The sequence below is a fragment of the Carassius gibelio genome, chromosome B12 (assembly GCF_023724105.1).
Source record: "Carassius gibelio isolate Cgi1373 ecotype wild population from Czech Republic chromosome B12, carGib1.2-hapl.c, whole genome shotgun sequence".
Lineage (NCBI taxonomy): Eukaryota > Metazoa > Chordata > Actinopteri > Cypriniformes > Cyprinidae > Carassius > Carassius gibelio.
This window is the reverse complement of record NC_068407.1, coordinates 12255764-12275612: the sequence shown is the minus strand read 5'-3', so window position 1 is coordinate 12275612 and position 19849 is coordinate 12255764. Positions and strand designations below refer to the sequence as shown.

Below are 19849 nucleotides of genomic sequence, written 5' to 3'. Positions count from 1 at the left end.
GCCAAAACATCAGAGTTAAGTTCCAATCTGGTTGAGTTCCTTTGATGCTGACTGCTCATGTTTCATCACATGCCAAGCCTGGACAGCAGAGCTCCTCGGCACACAGCAAGAACACTGCAGCACTTTCAACATGGTGAGAGAGAACAGGACACAAAGAGAGAGACTGTCAGCATGTGAATAAGATGATATGCAGCTTGAACAGCTGAGAATATAACAATATTTTCCGTAGTACACTTGTCTTTAGGAAAATGATCACAATGTCTTCTCTCAAGGCCGAGGACAGAGGAAGTAATGCTTAGGAACAACAGTGAATCACAAAGTGGATGACAACAGGGTATGATGTCACACCATTATACACAAAACATCACTGTAGAGGAAAATACCTTGTTCTCCACATGTCCAGGCCTATACTTTCTGTATAGTATGGAAGTTATTAGTACCAGAGACCCAGCATACTTATCAACTCAGTGATTCTTATGATTTGTGCGACAGGACACAGGCAGTATTGAGTATTGAGTTCACTCACTATCATAAACAGACGGGCATCTTGGCACCGGTTTCTATTCTCCTGGATCAAACACAGACAGGCAGAGTCCTTTCTTTCATCTCCATCCAGCCTTTTCACATCTCTCCATTATTTGGTCCAGACTCACACGTCACATTGACGGTACCTGCTCTTCTACGAGAAACAATTGAAACTAATTTCACAATTTGAACAGAGTTCAAATGGATTTGTGGTTTTCTTATAGGCGTATTACTAGGTTCTGCTACTGCTGTTTGGCCTGTGTTTTGTGAGTGCTGAAGTATGGCCCTTGATCAGGAAGCCAAGTCAGTACCTGAGGCAAGCCTGGTGCTGGGTTCAGCCGTTGTAAGCTCTACTGACGCTAGCAGCAGCTGTTCTTCATCTGTATTTCCTCTCTACGACTACAGCCTACATCTCCAGACATCGCTCCCAGCCCTCCTCCTTTGCTGACTTCCATAGTTCTGTCAGACTGGCCAGAAAATCCAATCAGCTCTCAGCAATTGTATTAACCCTCAAGTTATTGGCCCTTATCAAATGATTTTTATTTTAGCACATGATCTAAGAAATGTTATTTTTCTATTGTATTTTTGCTCTAAATAATTTCTGCACCTCAAACCAGGACCTCATCATTCTCTTTGTCTCTTTCAGCTCTTCTTGGGTTCAGTGGAAGGCTTTAGGACCTTAGGGCAGGCAAGTTCTTCTCTGCTGGGTGTGCTAATGGTGCATATGTGTCTGCGTCCACTTTGTGAGCATCATTCAGTGGTGGCAACTCTCTACTGTCAGTCTGCCATGGGCATTGGATGTCGGGTACTGGGGTGCCTATGTGCTGCTGTATTCATTTAACTTACCAAATGAGCCACAGGGCTATGCGATGGTACAGTTCCTCAACAGCTCAAACTATGGTACAAAGAGGTACAAATACCATGACTGACTAATATAGATTAAATAATAATAATAATAATAATAAAACTGTAGTTTCCATTTTTTTCAACTACAAAAGCCAATAAGCGTGCTTTATAAAGCAACATTTGGGTTCATTTACATCTATTTGTAAAAGTATTTTCTTCAATCAACACTTAATCAAAAAATAAATAAATAATAATGACAGTTTGTTTTAAATAAATAAATGTAATTGAAATTAATTATAAAATATAGATAAATCATATTTAGAAATAAAATTACATATTCAAAAAATAAACTATGAGAAATGTCCACTGAGTGGTTCAATTTGTGAACCCTGGCACTTTTTTTTATTATGTTGATATAAGTACGTATTGCTGTGTTTTTTTTATGTTGATATAAATACGTACTGTGGTGGTTCGGAATTCAAATATCCGGGGACTATCGCTAAATATGCCCTAACATAAAACCCAACCCTAAACCTACCCGATAGTGTGCAAAACTGATACAAAAACGCATTTGATAATCCAACCGTGCCATTTGAACTTCCTTAGCCTCTATGCAGATTTGAACTGCTTTGTCGGACCGTGGTTACTCAGGATTCGAACAGAGTACCCCTCAAGTACATCGTCGTACTCTGTGAGCTACCGAACAAACTCAGCGCTGATGAAAACCCGTTCATATGAAACTGGATAACATTGAAAAGCATCAGTTTTCAAATCTCCCAGGAATTTAAAATGATGCTTTATTAATTAAAACGAAAAGGAATAAACAATGTCATAGTTTTACTGCCTCTAGTGTTCATTTATTTTGGAAACTGCAGTTATATGTACTTATTGGTATGTAAGTATTTCGCGTCTCACAAAAAAGTGCACCCAGGTACCTTTATGCCATGAGACGAGGTAGTGAATGATAGTGCATGTAACAAACAGCAAGATATTTACAACCATAAAGTGAAAGTATTAACATATTATACATCAAAAACTTTCCAACATTAATAAGAAGAAGAAATGTGTCGTGAGCACATTATCTGAAAGATCATGTGACACTGACGTACTGGCAGTTTTGCCATCACAGAAATAAATTACATTTTCAAATATATTGTGTTAAAATAAAATAACAGGGTAAAACTTTATTTTGATTGACATTATACTAAATATAAGTAACTTTGAAACTATATGTCTACTAGCAGTCATTAGACTGTCTGCTTAATATCTTCAATATCACTGAATCCAAACTTTTGAAGTTTATGGACATCCACTTTAACTCTAATACACAAAATATTTCAATGCATAATTCTAAATTTTATCCATCCATCTATATATACACACACAAACTTGCTCCTTTTTATTTCCTTATGTCTTTCGTAGTTTCAGCACAGAGTCAAGTTTGAAGGAATGGTTCCTCCACCCTCCAGATCCTCCCAGTCTCTGAAGCCTCCAGCTGCTCCGTCCTGCTTCAGCATTAAGTGGTGCCCTGGTGCCCTGTGTTGACAGCCTCCTGGCTGGTTTTGACCACATCATCCAGCCGATCGAAGAAGTCTATAACTTTGAGCTCCAACCGCAGCAGATCCCTCCACCTCCCCAACACTCCCTCCACGTCCCTCTACCTAGGTTTTGATATGTTACCCCTCTCCAGAGTCTATCAAAGGTGTCATTAATACCCTTCCACATCACTGTGCTACACGCTAAGAGTCCTCTCTGATGGGGCCTGCTGCTCAGTTTGGTAAGAGAATACTTTCTGCAGTGGACAGAAGAATGAACAGCCCGAACCCGAGAAAATGGCTTGTCCCAAGATGCGGAGCCTGGAATTCAGTCACCTGCCATTCTGAGTCTGAGAGCATGTGTGTGACAGCATGACAATTAAGAGATGGGCATGGCACACTGAATATTCAAATATGCCATTAATTATGAATAATACATTTTTGACACAGTGAATTCACAGTGTGCTAGTCACAACTGCTTTAGATTTTGTAAATTGTGTTTCTACCTCTTGACTGGTGCATTTGCGATGCGTTTCATGTTTGTTTGCCTTTGATTTCACCACACTCAGTATGTTCCTGTATATTAATAAATCTGTTTTATTTTTGCCAATAAAATAATACGGCCATCCAAACGGTGGCTTAAACGTCAGAATATTTGTGTTTATCATTCAAAACATCTTAAAGTGTTAAAGACAGAAGAAATAAGCAAGATGACTACATAGTATGACCTTCTGCCAGGTTTGAGCAAATGAAACTTATTTGCTGAATATGTACATTTAAGTGAAGCAAACAAACTTCATTTTATTATTTTCAATGGTTTGTTGAGGTGCATGTATTCTCAGCACAGAAGATCTCTAATGCAACCACTAGATGGCTCTAACATCAAACTAATATTCTGGGAAGTGCAAACAGGCTTTGCCTTCCAAGTCCCGATTTCAGACTCTTGCTAAGATCAGCAGCCAGTTGCAACAAACCGCTTAAGCTAAGAAAACCCTTAGAGCTAATACCCATACAATTATTACGAAAGGGTTTTCTCAGCTTAAGGGGCTTATGAGGCTGGTATGTCCTCACATCCACTTTGTGAGCAGACTATTACAGTGAGCAACAGAAGACCTTGCAGTCTGCCTTCACTGAAACCTCTTTTTGAATTCCAATACTGGTTGATCCCAACAGATCATTTCAGAAGTGTCACGGCCAAACGTCTAGGAAGCCAAGCATGTGGATGCTTCCTGTTTCAAGGCTTCTTGATCATGCATGCGGCCCAAAATAAATCAGATGAATGTGAACGCACATTAAACGTGTCCCAGCAGCAGACGCACTAAGCAGGTTTAAGAATGAGCACCAGAAAGAGAACACTCCATACAAAGTCCCTTTTCTCTCTTTCCATTCCTATTATATAAGAGGCATAACCCAGCGCAGGCAGACATGACGTAACCTGACACAGTCCGCAGTCTGCCCTTCCTCGTGTAAACAGCCTTAGCATCCTGAAAGGCTTGACCCAGTCCCAAGACCTCCTGCCTCCCGCAGTCCGTCTGCCTCTGAACATCCCTACATGATCCCCCTTGCCTCGGCCCCCCGTTGCGCCTAAGCTACTTATTGTATCCAGCCATTCATAAACACTCTGAGGGTCAGGAAGTGCTTCTAAAAGTAGAGACTGGGCTGGTTTTATAGGTTTTTCGGTGTGGTCAGGCAGTTTGATTCATATTTAGTTTGCATTTTTATTTGAGAGTGCAGAAAAACTTCACCTCTCCTGCAGACTAAGCCTCAGTTGGCCTCTTTTGAAATCAAAGCCCATATCTGGAACACATTTTTGCTCTCTAAATATGGCACATCATCTTCCCTCTGCTTGCTAAGTGAAGAAAACATCTATTCTCCAGTATTTTTAAATCATGTCTTTCAGTAAAAATGAAAATATACCTAATAAAAAACTTGTTCAAAGCACAAATGTCACTTATTTTGCTTATATTTAATCATATATTGTAAAAAAAAAAAAAAATGTATATCTTGAATGTATATCATTTTGGGGAATTCTTAATATTTTTACAGGAAACAAGGCTAAATTACTTTTTTGTGGTGTAGAGGTAAGTAGAAGATGGAAGGATTTGGAGGCCCCATTTCCCTCTTTCTTTCACTCTCCCTCTCTGTACATGTCCTCACTTGACCCTCGAGAGTGGAGCTGAGGAAATGTGGGGAGAGAGGGAGGTTCTTACATAATGGGTTTATACGTGTGCAGTTATAAACACGTGTGTGTAGGAGGGAGGAAGGAGAAAGACAGACAGACAGAGTGGGGATGTGTCACTCAGTTTCTGTTTTACGAGCGAGTGAGGCAGTATGAGGGCTGGGAGGTCATGGCCAGAGATACTCGTCTGTTTTTATTGAAAGGACAGGACATGTAGAATGTGATCAGATGTGGGATGCTTTTTTTTTTTTTTTTTTTTTTTAGAAGTTTCTACGGAAATATGGGGAAATAATGTAATTTTGTGAGATATTATTCCAATTTAAAACAAGTTCTCTATTTTACTGTACTTTAAAATATAATTTATTCCTATGAAGCAAAGCTGAATTTTCAGTATCATTACTCTAGCCTTCAGTGTAACATGATCCTTCAGAAATCAAAATGTATAATTTATAATCTACGTTCAAAAAAGTTGTTGCTTAATATTTTGAGGGGCAAGTGCTACTTTTTTTCCCCAGGATACTTTGATGTATAAAAAGTTATAAAGTATAAATGGTGTTTAATCAAAGTGTTTTTTTTTTTTTTTACAATGTACATTACCATTAATTTTTGGAATTATTAATTTTTTCTTTTCTTTCTTTCTTTTCTTTTTTTTTTAAAGAAATTATTACTTTTTTCCAGCAAGGTATGTTAAATGGATAAAAAGTGATAGTAAAGACGTATATTGTTAGAAAATAAATATTTAAATAAATGCTGTTATTTTAACGTTTTATTCATCAAACAATTCTACATTAAAAAAAAATAATAATAATAATTAAATAAATAAATGCAGCCTTGGTGAGCATAAGAGTCTCAAAAACATTAAAAATCTTACTTATCCCAAATTTTTGAATGACAATGTATAATATATACTTAATATTTATTGCATAATTTAAAGTTTGGAATAATTGTAAATAACTCGTAAAAAAGTTTCTTATGCTTACCAAGGCTGCATTGATTTGATCAAAACTACAGTAAAAACAATAATATTGTTAAATAATAATTTAATTATTATTATAATTATTATTCAAATAATCATGAAAAAAAACTGTTTTCAACATAGTAAATAATAAGAACCATTATTAACATCAGCATATTAGAATGATTTCTGAAATTATATGCTTCTATATTGTTACGATTTTTATTATGGTATGTTAAATTAAAGTAGCCTCGGTTACCATAACGGATACAGAAGATATATATATATATATATATATATATATATATATATATATATATATATATATATATGTGTGTGTGTGTGTGTGTGTGTGTGTGTGTGTGTGTGTGTGTGTGTGTGTGTGTGTGTGTGTGTGTACACACACACAGCACACACTTCTTCTTTTCTATAAGATTTCTATTTCAAATTAATGTTATTGATTGAACTATTCATTAAAGAATAATAAAAATCATTATAATTCATATGAATCACTTTTTCAGCCTGAATTCAATCGTTCCAGTGGATAGTGCTGGTCACAGCATGTTTCTGTTCATCTGATTTTTAAAGACCATGTCTCACTATCATATAATAAAGCTGTAAATAATGTTTACCTTTTCATTTTTTGGTGAACTATCCCTTTAAGCTTGGGGTGCAGATACATGATCATCAAAAAAAAAAAAAAAAAAATGGCAGAGAAGAAAAGTTTTCAAAGTGATATTTTTGCTATTATCTTAATGGGGCAGACTTCACCTGCACAGCATCTGACTCTGACCTCCGAGGAATGTTTTATTGATTTACAACTTATTGGAGATCTCAGATATGTTTAATGTTTTAATAAACAATGGTCTCAGATGTTTCTTCTACACATAAAAGACACGAATGAGAAATAAAACAAGACAGGCGATGACATATGGCAAGTACATCACTATAAAATTAACGTCCAACAAATGTCACATTGTCCAACTAGAAGGGATGTGACTTGGGGATAGAGTTTTCTTTCAATCTCCATTTAGTCTCATTCCTCTCTAGGAGAAATGTTTGAGATATATTCTTCTTGTGGGACATGTGCCTATTGCCGAGTGGAAAAATCCCGCTGAAGTGGAATACGGGGAAGAATTAGAGAGTGAGAAAAAAAATATAAGAAAAAAAATAAGAGCAGCACAGAGGCGGGATGAGAGGGCAGAGCCTCGGTGTTCAGAGCAAGATGGTGATTGGCTGGGCAGAAAGCTGCCTTTGTGAGGTCACTGCCTCCACAACAGCTTCCACCCACAATGGGAATCAAGCTGTGTCCAGTCAGCCAGCATGTTTCTCAGTAACACCTTCTACTAGTGTTTCAGTCGGCAGCATCCTGCAAACACCTTCATTTAAAAGTTCTCATGATGTGGGATATGAGGAAGAAAGGGATCGCTCTCACCTGTAAGATTTCCTTTTTCTGTCAAACATAAGACATTTTGAGAAATCTAGTCTTGGCTGTAAACTCATTCAGGTTTGAAACAATTCAATTTTGGGGGTGGACTATCCCATTAATTGAATCGGTCTCAATGACTCTTTATGTATATTAATTTATTGTCCTATCCACATAGCTGTGTGATTAGACGAAGACCTAAACTAGTCCTTCTTCCAAAGATTTAGTCATCAGTGAAACGTTGCTCTTACCATCCTCTTGTTTAACAGCTTGGACAATCAGCTAGATGACGAATTGGTCATACAACAAGAGGATGAGATAACAATTATAATTCTGGGGTGAACCTTTCCTTGAAGGCCCCTTTGGTCCAATTTAAGAGAACCTGAGAACGAGAAAGACTGATTTTGCCAGTGGCAGATACACAACATCAAAGCTGCAAAGTACAGACAATGTTAGGGAAATACTAAATGAGAAACATATTTCCGGATGAGACTGTACTTGCAGTACAAAAGAGAGACGGGACAAAAGAAAGCTGTACCTTGTGGAAAAGTGCACTCAGTTCAAGTACGAGCAAAGAAAACTTGACCCAAAGAGAACAAAACTTACGACAGAATCAGGCTGATACACTCGTTCACACTTGTATTTGATTGAGTTTATTAATCCACTCTCATTTCTTAAAATGATCTGTCATTACTATCCTTCTATAGAGTTAGCTGTTGAACAGAGACTGTGGATTGAAAGAAGAGTGTTTATGAGAAGTGAGCAGACTTTAAATGAGTCTACGTAAAAAGTGACATCCACAGAGACACTCTTGGCTACTGGCTCTATGCCAGTCCCAAACCGCAACAGTTGCCAAGCCTTTGTGCTGAGGACAAATAATCAGAATTCCCCTTCACCAAGGGCAGTTACGCTCCCTTCGCTCTTGGCATGCAGTGAACATCCCAACCCGGGTCCTCAAAGGGATGATTTGTCATCAAGTGCTTTAGGAGTGTTACGGCTTATGCTGAGTAATATCAAAATAACCGATACATCAGTTGGTGCTCTCGCAAAGCAAGGGTCCTGCATCTGCGACCTTGGACGAACTCCTGCACGGCCAGAACAGGAAAAGCAGGAGCTTCTGCACAGGATAACAGCAAAAACAGACCAGGGAGTCTGGGATGTAAATTGAGTCACATATTTATTACATAAATATATAGTAAAATAGACCAGCGACAATTACCATAAAAATATCTTCCTTTAAAATCCTGACCATAAACAAAGAGATTGAAAATCACACATTGACATTGACAAACACGCTGATTGTCTGGACCTGTCGAAAAACAGCCCACCACAAGAAAACCTGACATCACACCACCCAAAAAACTAGGACTGATAGGTGCAGCAGGAGATGGGGGTGGAGAACGGGTGGCCGGCGTGACGGAGGTGTGGTGGAGTGAGAGGAGATCACAGTAGATATTGAGAGGTTTTGAGTGTATTCTTGTTGAGATATTCTGAGTTACACATGTCCATTTGGCCCAGAACTTGCATAAGCTTTCCTGCTCCTCCGTACTAGGTGGGAATGGATCCTAAAGACTTCCTGAACCTGGTCCACTCAGCTGAAAGTTGAAACATGCGGTGCCGAGACTCTCAGAACATTATCTGCCAAACTGTCTTGAACGCTACTGCAAAGCAGCTTCACATTTGATCAATTTCCTGCACTCCAGCCTCACCGTACATCTTTAGCTGCATCCAAGCGATGTGACTAGATTCCTCAAGGCCCAGTCCAATTATAACGAGGTGCAGTCCAATATCTCCACACAGACTGCAAGCTCTCTCAGCCAATCATTTGTCAGCTGGCCTCTGATTGGTTAGGACTCCTGAGTGACTACAGGCGATAAAAACGTGGTTTGAGTTTTGATCACAGTGACGCTAGAATTATTCGCAAGTAAAGATTTTCCTCAAAATTGCTATTTTTTAGAACCACAAACGCACCATTTGCACAATGTCTGTGTTAACAGTAAACAAGACTATACAAATAATTTGCATAAACATTTCAATTTGGATTCATTTTTGCATTAGTGACACCTGGTTTGTACCTGTAGGCCCACACAGATCAAATGTATTCAATATCTTGGATGTTTTGATTTCAACCAATTTCAGCTCTATTTAGCAGATTTTATCCCATGCATATTTCCCTAAAAAATTAGTGAAGAAAATGCCGGTTCTGTCTGGGCCTATGTATCAGGTACCTCATCCAAGAGCAGCTGAACATATGGAAACTGTGGCATGTGGCCAGTGGACCACTGAGACGGAAAACTAGCAGAAGCAGTGCAAACATGACAGCGAAAACAGACATGCACATGTATCTTAAAGCCTAAAGGGAGCACTAGCTGGAATAGAGAGAAAGAAAAGACATAGAACCTTTCGTTTGCACCTGGATCACAAACTAATTTTGCAGAACATCCAAATGCCCAGAAGCAATGTACTGGAAATATCCTGGCAGTGAGGCTTTTCCCCCCCGTAAATCTAATTTATTTTAATTTAATAATCATGCATGCAGATTTGGAATCATCCAGTGTGCAAACAGGGTTTATGTCCTCTAAGAATCAGCACAGATGCTGGAGAGCTTCACATGAAGTTCAGAAGGAAACGGGGAGGTTTGACTGAAGCACCCTTTGAGGCCTTATGAGCAAACCTGAGCAAGCCCACACTCAAACCACTCGCCTTAAAAACAGACAAACATTGCATACGCATACATGTAGCTGTTTTATTGCATAACCTATGTGAGGTGATTCCTTAAACGTCTTTATATTTGGAGATACATTCCTTGCTGTCCATGCATTACCTTTTTAACCACCTTTAAAAAATGACTCCACAAACACCATGTTCTCAAAGCATAATATCACCAGCACATCTAATCTCAAAAACCAACCAAACTGCAAAATGTACTTGGAATGACATTTGGTTTTGTGGGTAAAGTTAATATCGGAGAAATCAAGTACCGTATCACATCAGTTTCCCCTACCCACTTTAAACAATAAGCCAAGCCCCGGAGACAGGTCTGATTGCAGATCTGATCTCTGTGTGCACTCAATAAACTGCCATTTTGACACTTGATATTGTCTCTGGAGTCCTTAAGTGCACTAAATTCACTCCAAAAGGCTCTCGGTTGCAAGCAAAATAAAGAAAGAAATAATAAGAAAACATACCTACACGACTGCTGTAGTTGCTGCAAATTGATCAACGTGCGTAAGTTCCAAAAGAATAGAAAAGACCGATCCACCTTTAGCAGAACATTTTCGATTTTCCATGCTAAATATTATTGGCTGTAGACCATGTAATAATATATATCTATTTTGAATCAGGCAGGCCTCAAAAGGTGCAAAAAAGGAAGGAGAACAGAAAGGCAGAAAAGCATTAAGCCTCATAATCCAACAATAAAAGTACTTGAGCATGCACAGCACACAGTCCATGAAAAGCCTTCAAATGTACAGTATGAGCTTTTATCCAAAAGCAATACATATCTACACTGGTTTATGGAAAAGTCTGGTTATATTTTTATATTGTTAAAAAAGGAGAAAGAGAAAATGGAACGGTAATAAGGCTTACTTTCTGCTATCATACTCAAAATACAGAAAAGCGATCAAATTTTGACCACATTGTACCCAAGAGGTAACACTTCATATTTTCATTTTCTGCAGGGGGCCAATCAAAAGTCACTGTGGTGCTTCTGAAACTAGCTTGCTATTAAATGTCTTCATACCAGCTTCCAATTTTTTTTCAGTGCTGCTGCTGATTCTCGAATTGCAGAACTAAGGTTTCTCCACTCTGTGTTAAAGATTATAATAAGGATGGAAAATTGAAAGCCCATTCAGATTGATTGCAGTACAGCAGTTAATTGTAACTTCCTGATATATGCAGGCTAAGTGCTGCCTGGCCGCTGAATGTGGAGAGACTTACTCATAAAAACAGTTTATAATGGTGTGGTCCTGCTGGTTGTCAGGAAAAGAGTTAGTGGTTACTTACTCACAGGGTTTGAAATGAACTTTTACTACACTGGCAAAAGCAGAGTGAATTTTAAGAAACACTCCAGCACAGTAGGGGCAGTATTACACCCTAAAGCTGGATGTCACTTGTTATAATTATTATTTTATTGAAAATGCTGTGTGTGCTGCTACTACTGCAGCACAAAATCCTAGTCTTTAGAATCATTCTCTACATCTCCTTAGATCCTTATTTTGATGGTGATTTTTATTTTCTTCTGAAAATCAAAAATGTATGTAAATATGTACTTGACTGATAGCATTATTATTATTATTTTCAAACTTTATAAACATCGCAATAATCGTGTTTTGGCCATGATGAGGATATATTGAAAATCTAACACTAAGAAAAAAGACTAATTACAGAAACAACTAGACAGGGTATTATTAGTAATGTTGCGAATATTATTTAAACAGTACCGTGTAGTCCAACAGTGTAAACAACAACAACAACAACAAAAAAAAATCAGTGAGTTTCTATTGCTGTCTTATGGAGCATCAGGCACATCCTGTAAGAGAAGCTGAATGAAATGAACATGTGGAAGCTTTGGCAGTTGGTCAATGGACCGCTGAGAGGAAACAGAACGAACATGACAGCAAAACAGATGTGTGCGTCTAGGTCCGTAAATGTCGATGGAACTGCGAGAAAGAGATGGCCTTCATACAGCGACCCTTCTGTATAGACCTTGGCTGTTGGATGCATTTTATTCTATGTACAATATGTCATTTTAAAAGCATCCTACATAAAATGTCCTGAAAGCAAACCTGAGCAAGGCTGAACCAAAAGCACCCATTGTGAAACCTGACAAGCGTTGCATAAGAATCCCAAAACAGCTTTCTTTGCATAATATTAGCGTCACAAAAGTTTTTGTGTGATTGGCTACATGCATTTGTGTTCAACTAGTGTGCAAACATTCCTTTCTGTCTCTGCATATAGATTTCTCTCATGGCTTGACAGAATCATCTCTGTATATAATACCAGCAGCCTGTTTAATCTGACTAAAGACAGAATGTTCAAACTAAAAATCATACTCTGGTGCTAAAGGAAATTTGGATGACAGCTAATTTACAGGACGCCCGGCCATTTTAGCCTTGAATAGCTACATGGAACAACAACCAAAACCCAGAGATCTGACTGAAATATCCCCATATGCACTTATGAATTATACCTGTCATAGTGAAACTAACCAGGACCATTTTTTTCCCTATCATAAAGTGCCAAAGTTTCTTTCCATAAACTGACAGTTTGAGTATAATTTCATCCGCTGATAATAACTTTATTCATCTTACACTCCAACTTCAAAGAAGCCCAAACTTGCAATAAAATGTGTGAGCAAGAGCAAGAATTAGAGGGCAGAAAATCGTGGAATAGTTCTTCATCAGCAACAGGAAATTCATTAGTGATTCTATTTAAAGATGGACCTGGAAACAAATTATTGACCTCATTTCCCTTCCTGCTATTCTCCACTTTCCAACCTGACACCATATTCTTAGTGTGAACTGCTGTGCTCCTCAAAGAAATAGTGGATTTTACACCGCATCAGTAGAACCTCAAAACGTGTTCAAGGGGTCAGTCATCAAATCCAGCCACATGGTGGACAATTCACACACACCCACCAGCAGACACATATCCACAGCACAAAAGTATGCGCACAGAAGTCCAAACCCATAACAAATGTCAGGAGGAGCAAGAAATGATGGTCATCATATGATTAAACAACTTTTGTCTTTCACTTTGATGGAAACAGTTGACCAGTGTTGCAAAGTTAGACTCCCATTTGAATGTATTGTGTACTAGTCATTTTAAAGGTGCACTTTTTCATAATAATATGAAGAACACACTTTTAATTAATTTTGAAAATGCATATGAAATATTGTAAATCCATTTACAGTAGCCTAATAAAAAGCAGTTTTATGGGTCGCTTCATTGAGTTCACCATTTTGAGAAGACATGACCAACTGAATGCTACTTGGAAACCCAACTGAATTATCTTGGTAAACCACCTGTTATCAAAAACGTTCATTTACAGAATATTGTCTGACAGCAAATAGCGCATTTCTACAACAGCTGAGTGCACCTTTAAGTAGGAGGAGTTTGACTCCACTGCAGACACACTAGTGTATCAAAAATATGCTTTGCAGAAATACTAAGCCTGAATGCTTTACTGTTTAGATAAGCAGAGATGTTTTCTCACTAGGCTTTTCATGATTGCCTTTTATGAGTCCCATTGAAGCAGCCCCAAGAGTGCAGGAGAACTGTGTGTGTATGTGGCAGAAAGAGAGCGACTGATGAACACGAAAGAGAAGACCACCACAGGACATGAACACCGAAAGCACATCTTCAACTCAGAGAGCAAAGAATGATGAGCTAACAAGGCATGGCTGGAATTTTACAATATTTATTTAAAAACAAGTTTGTTATATTTCCTTTTTTTTTGTCTTTTTTTTTCTTTTGTTGATACCTGAGAGAATCCTTCAATAGCTTTCCTTTCCAGTCTCATTTAAAACAGCTGTGGTGTGGACATCATCCCCGCTCTCTGTTCACACTCTCATGGCTGGGTGCATTTTGCACATGAGCACTAGTTCATATTCACAAACACAGTCTAATCAAATTAAGATACATTCAAAGGAAACAGAGAAAATGAGGGCGTTGACATCACAGTGGTGAGGGCAGCCAATCAAACATAAATTTCAAAAATAGCATGCTTCTTTATGTCTTTTGTTCATTTAAGCTTTCGCATACTGTGTTAAAGCTGAAGTGTGCGGTTTCTGCACCACTAGTGTCTTTAAATGGAACTGCATGTTTCCAAAATACCCCCCTCTTCTGCTATTGGCTAGATGAAACCGATAGCCCCGCCTCAAAATCACACCATTGGTTGAGATCTTGCCAGGCTTGTGAAATGTTCTGATAGTGCCTCAGTGACAGTGTTGCCGCGGGATGTTTTCCATGTCTGTGGGTTGAAGTAACCCCAATAAAATGATATTTAGCTCCTGAAATGCAACTTTTACCAGGGGAATCCTATCAAAAAATCTGTTTTTTACCCCCCAGAACACAATTTTTACTGGGGGATTGGGTTTATTTTGGGCTAGTTTTGAGTAGCAATTGGGCAGTTTTGCAGTGAAAACCTGGCAACCTTGGTGTTACATTTTTTTGTTGTTGGTGAAATCAGCCAATAAATGTCTTACTTATAATAATCTCTGTGTAGTAATCAGGTATATTAACATATAAAGTAGTTTATTTTGCATATTAAGAAAGAAATGGCACACTTCAGCTCTAAATCTGACTGAGTTTGGTCTGAGATTCAGTATCACAGCTGAGAGGGAAAAGAATTTCAACTCAAAAAATGTTTTGGGTCGGTCTCTACAAAATAAATTTTGATTCTGAACCTATGAAATGCCATTTTGTTTTCTAATAGGTAGTACCAATCCACCAAACCATGAGAGCATTCGACGCAAACACATACATAGAAACACAAATGCAGTCCCTCGACAGCAGATGACATCACTGGAGATGAGTGGAAAGTTGAACTAGCGCCCTCAAATGTTCGTGAGGATTGACAAAGCAGGTCCCAGGCAGCAGTTAGGGTTATCCTTCCCTTGACTTTTACACTGACTAATGAAAAGACAAACTGACTGAGGCTCATGCAGTTGTGGTGGGTGGGGCTCTGGGGGGGTGGGGTGTTTAGAGGCATGCCTGCTAATCAGCGATCAATAGCACAGTCATCATGCTATCATAGGGTTTAGCATTGCATAGACATTCTTGCTTCTGGGCGTTTTTTGTCTTTTTCTAAAGAAGAAAAAAAGATAGCACAAAATTTGGTAAAAAAAAAACAAAAAAAAAAAACGCGAAAAACGAAACTACACCACCACCAAAACTAAACAAAACCAGTATCTACTGTTCTCCTCTGAGGAAACTGAATGGCAGAAGTGAGGCCAGCTAAGTGCTTCTGGGTACCAGACTTTCCCCAACTATTGTACGTCTCTACCAGCAATCTGACCTAGCGAACAAATGTACGTCTAACTACCCAGTCGGAAAGAGCAGTTTGAGTGTGGGGCAGAGGGTTGCGGAGGCACAGGGTTAGATTGATAATTTCATGGGGCACTTTTTCTTCATATTTGTATTGAACATGCACGTTTGCGAGTGCACCAAAGCACACGTACAGATGTGTGAAGCATTTACAGAACTATGTAAGCAGATTCACTTTACAAAAACACTGGGATCAGCCGGCTGCGTTCTGGCGTCGACATCCAGTATGTGACGGTTGCATATGGTTAACACATAGTGATTTAATCTTTCAATATCTTTTCGTTTTGTATTTACATCCTTGGTTATGGCCAAAAAACTGGTAAAAGTACAAAAAAGAAGAACGAAACAAAACAAAACACAAGTATTGCACCTTGAAGGTGGGCAATATGCGCTTAGTAAGCTGTTTGTGTAACATCATTTTGACAGCACTGTCCACTCTTGCTGGTGACCTGAAGTGAGGTTCTAGTTCCCGGGCTCGGTTCCAGCCCAGTCCTGTCAGCTACATTCAATACCACAAAGCGCTCTCTGCTGTCACGGATGCACACGACTCCCTTTCCAGCCTTCCAGCCACACCGCATCCCGTCCGCTTCCATCATGGCCCATCGCATCAGCAACGGTGACACCATTCGCAAACGGAGGCTAATGCATGCAACTGGTGCAAATCTGAAACAGATGGGCTTTCGAGGCCAAAGGAGGAGGCCGCGTGCTTCCGCGATCACATGAACGCTCATGCGCACATACACCCCATCGTACAGTTCAACACATGCACCGGACGCATTTGACACAAGTGCCACGCAGAGAAGCACTCCTCCCAAGTTCATTTAAGCTTTGTGTTGTGTGAGGTATGAGTAGATTGTGTTTCAGTTTTTTTTTTTTCAGTTTCTTTTGCATTATTTCTCATGTTTTTTTTTTTCTTCTAGGTCTTCTTTGATACAAAAAAAAAAGAAAACAAAATATAAAAAAGAAAATATTCCTGTTTCTTGTCCTCTTGATAAAAAGACGATGGACAGATACACAAACAAACAGAGCAGTCGACTTATCATTACAAACTATAGTGAGGTGAAAAAGGAGAAATTCTCTAGTTTACACTGCACGCATGGTCAAAAAGTGACTACGGCTGTTGTTTTTCTCTCTTACATAGAGCAGTTAAGCATTGAAAACGAACACACACATTTCAGTTCAAAACAAAAAGAAATAAAAACAAACAGCTCAAGCTCCGAGATTTGAACTCTTTGTTCTGGAGTCATTTTTTATTTGTTTTCTGGGTTTGTAATTATTTTATCATTTCGGTTTTTTTTTTCTTATTCTATCTCTCTCAAATAAAATTAAAAAGTAAAGCAGCATCGAAACCCTTTGCGTTCACTCGAGCAGCCAATCGGGGTCCACTGCTGCGTTACTCCTATTCCAAGATGGAAATCCATGCAGGGTGATCACGGAATGCTCACATTTCCTCTCGTTCTGATTGGCTGTCTTCCTTCACAACCTCGTTATAGAGCAACTCCTCGTCCTGGCTCTTTCATTCTGCTGCTCCTCGTTCACATTCATTCGGTGCTGCCATTCTTTGCATGGCTCGGCTGCTCCTTTGTCTCACAAAGGAAAGGCCCATTTCAGTTGGGTGTTAGTCTCAAGCCACTTTAGGCTTCGAGGGGCGGGGACACGGAGGTCTATTCGTAAATGAGTGTTTCATCGTTTTTTGAGGACATTGCTTGATTTAATACTGACTCTGATGGTGTGCTCAGGAGCACATGAAGGTGTGGCCTCTGTTTGACAGAGAGGTTGGGGTCGTGTCCTTGGAAAACATGCGACTGAACTGGAGGAGCTGCAAGGTGGGACCCATCATGCCTTAGTGCAAAAACTCCTTGAAAGGTGCCCGGGGTTGAATCGTTTCTGAATATTTGGTTCTTTCAAAACTAAGTGCTATCATTCAACTGCTAGCTTCCTTACTTCCCCTGCCCCACCATGAAGAAACCAGCCGACTCCAAGCTCCACTTTGCAAATTACTGCTTGGTATTGAAAGAAGGAAACAGCGGTAGACCCATTCGGCTCAGGACTGACCAGCTCGGGTCCTTCATCTAAAGTTCTCTCCGCGACTCCTCTTCGTAGTCAGCGGGATGTAGTTTGCCGTCTGCTGAAAAACTACACTTGTGACACTTGGTCCCACACGTAAAGAAACAAAAAAAAAAAAGCCCATCCAGAATAGTTTTTTCTCTCAGCCCAGAGTGAAGAGGCCTCGGAGAAATCTGACAGGCAATGATGAGGAATGGCAGGCCCTCCTGTCTACAGTGGTATTTCAACATAACTGAGAAGAAACTGTGTCTGCAACTGTTTCTATCCTGGCTGTTAGTGTGTGTGAATACAAGTGTGTGTAAATGTGTGTGTGTGTGTGTGTGTGGCTGAGGGTAGCTGCCCTGTGTCCAGAGGTGAGGTAGAACCTGTCAGCACAGAGGCAGTCTAGGAGCCACAGCCAGCCGGAGGTGTGCCCACATTTGAGGTAAAACGAAAACAACAAACAAAAAACATCAACAACAGCCAGTCCGCCATGGCCCGACAGGAGTGTGCGCGTGTGTTCGCACAGACCGGGCAACAGTAGCATCTGAGCGGAACACAGATGGGCTGGACTGAACTCTCAAAGCCCTGCATGGGAGTCCAGAACTACAGCACTGCAGTGCATACAGTAAAAATGAGGCATTCGAGTTTTGAGGTGTTTGTTTTAGTACGTTTGTGTGTGTGTGTGTGATGGGTCTGGGAGTATGGTAATACTGGCTCCCTCTCGACACTTGTAAAACACAAATCAGTGCGGCTTGGAAGTGTAGGGGCGCCTGGATTTTCATCTCTCTGCGTGACATTCCTGGGACAAAGAGGGACTCAAAGAGTCCACAACTAAGCCCAGACAATGCCATGGATGAACCACACATAGAGTCGCAGAGTGGCACCCCTGAATGAGCACTAAAAAGGTGACCGAGAGCTTTCAACGGTCCGTGTCCTACTGAGTACGGAGGGAGATATATTCTTGAAAAGTCCCAAATCATTTCGAGTAGCTTTATTTAAATATAGCACCTGATTTGGTTCAGAAAATTCCTCCCGCTCCACACACACAGGCTCAATATCGAAGAGAAATCATGTGGTCTTGTTAAAGAAGGTCCATGCTAGCGTAGAGCTTGAGATGCCGAGGGTCAATCTCAGGAGAACGCCGAGATTTCAATCAACCAAATGAACTGACCACTTCACGACCTGGCGGAGGAATCTATATGCCAGCTGCCATCCAGTCTTAGCAGAGGGCACCCCCAGTGGTGGCGTGACAGTAGTGCAGTCTGTACGTGCACAAATGCATTCAAGCTCATTGGAGTACTGCATCTGTAAGCACACTTACAGGAGTGTGTGTGTGTGTGTCTGTAGATGTATATTCTGTGTCTAAGGTGTTGGTAAACCAGTATAAGACATCATGCCGAGACAGAAGGGCCACACGTGGGGAATTTAGTAGATGTGGGAGGGCTGAGTTTTCTGTGAAAAAACGAAACAATTTTTTTTTTCGACTTAAACCCCCCTGTATGAAAGCCTTTCTGAAGATGACCCCTGCCAATGCAGCTGCTGCTGGTGAGTTTGGTGCGTGGAGGGGGGTGAGACGGGTAGAGGAAAACGGGTTACAAAACGTTGTTGATTCTCCTGCTGTGGCACGCTGGGATGTCACACGTCCTGATCCTCAAAGACCTCCAGGAAAAGTGGGGGAAAGAGTTCAGTGGGGCATTCCACCTTCATGTGCAGGAAGCGGCTGGCGTGGCAGGCTCCGATCATGCGCAAGTCCGTCACCTTCATCAGCAGCTTGGGCCAGAAATGAGGAATGTTGTGCTTGCGATAGTTGATGTAGTGTTCGAACGCTAGGAGGTACATCTCCTGGCACTTCTCAATCTTCTCCACGCATGTCAAGCCTGTTCGATCTGAACCAGAGAAGATACAAGGACAATACTTATTATGTGACCATTACAGGGTTGTAGCAAAATACATTATTTCAAAAACTAAAAATATATATGATTTGTAGCAAAAAAAGTATCTTTCTTGTACTCCTCGTCACTATTTTACAGAATTAATGCCTCAATTAAAAAAGAATCAATTTAAAAATAGGTGTTTAATGTTTAGGCTAATAGTAAGTAATGTACATTTTACCAACACTATTGTCAAAATTGATTGTTTTTGCATATTTCATCAATGAAAATAGTTCCTGAAATATATATTTCAGTCTGAAATTATTTTAATTTATGAAACATATATAACATTTATAAAAAAAAAAAAAAAACATACATATATATATATATATTTTTTTTTTTACCCATTTTACA

The 19849-nt window shown here is 39.6% G+C and overlaps 1 protein-coding gene across 3 annotated transcripts in view; it reads right to left on the bottom strand.

Annotated features, from left to right (window-relative positions):
- Positions 1 to 8626: 8626 nt before the first annotated feature.
- Positions 8627 to 19849, bottom strand: part of LOC127968850 (thyroid hormone receptor alpha) — a 145928-nt gene continuing 134705 nt past the window's right edge. For all 3 annotated transcript variants that reach the window (XM_052570209.1, XM_052570212.1, XM_052570210.1), the window contains one exon: positions 8627 to 19450. In XM_052570209.1, coding sequence (XP_052426169.1) covers positions 19200 to 19450 — 251 coding nt within the window. In that variant the 3' untranslated portion in view covers positions 8627 to 19199. The remainder of the gene's footprint in view (positions 19451 to 19849) is intronic.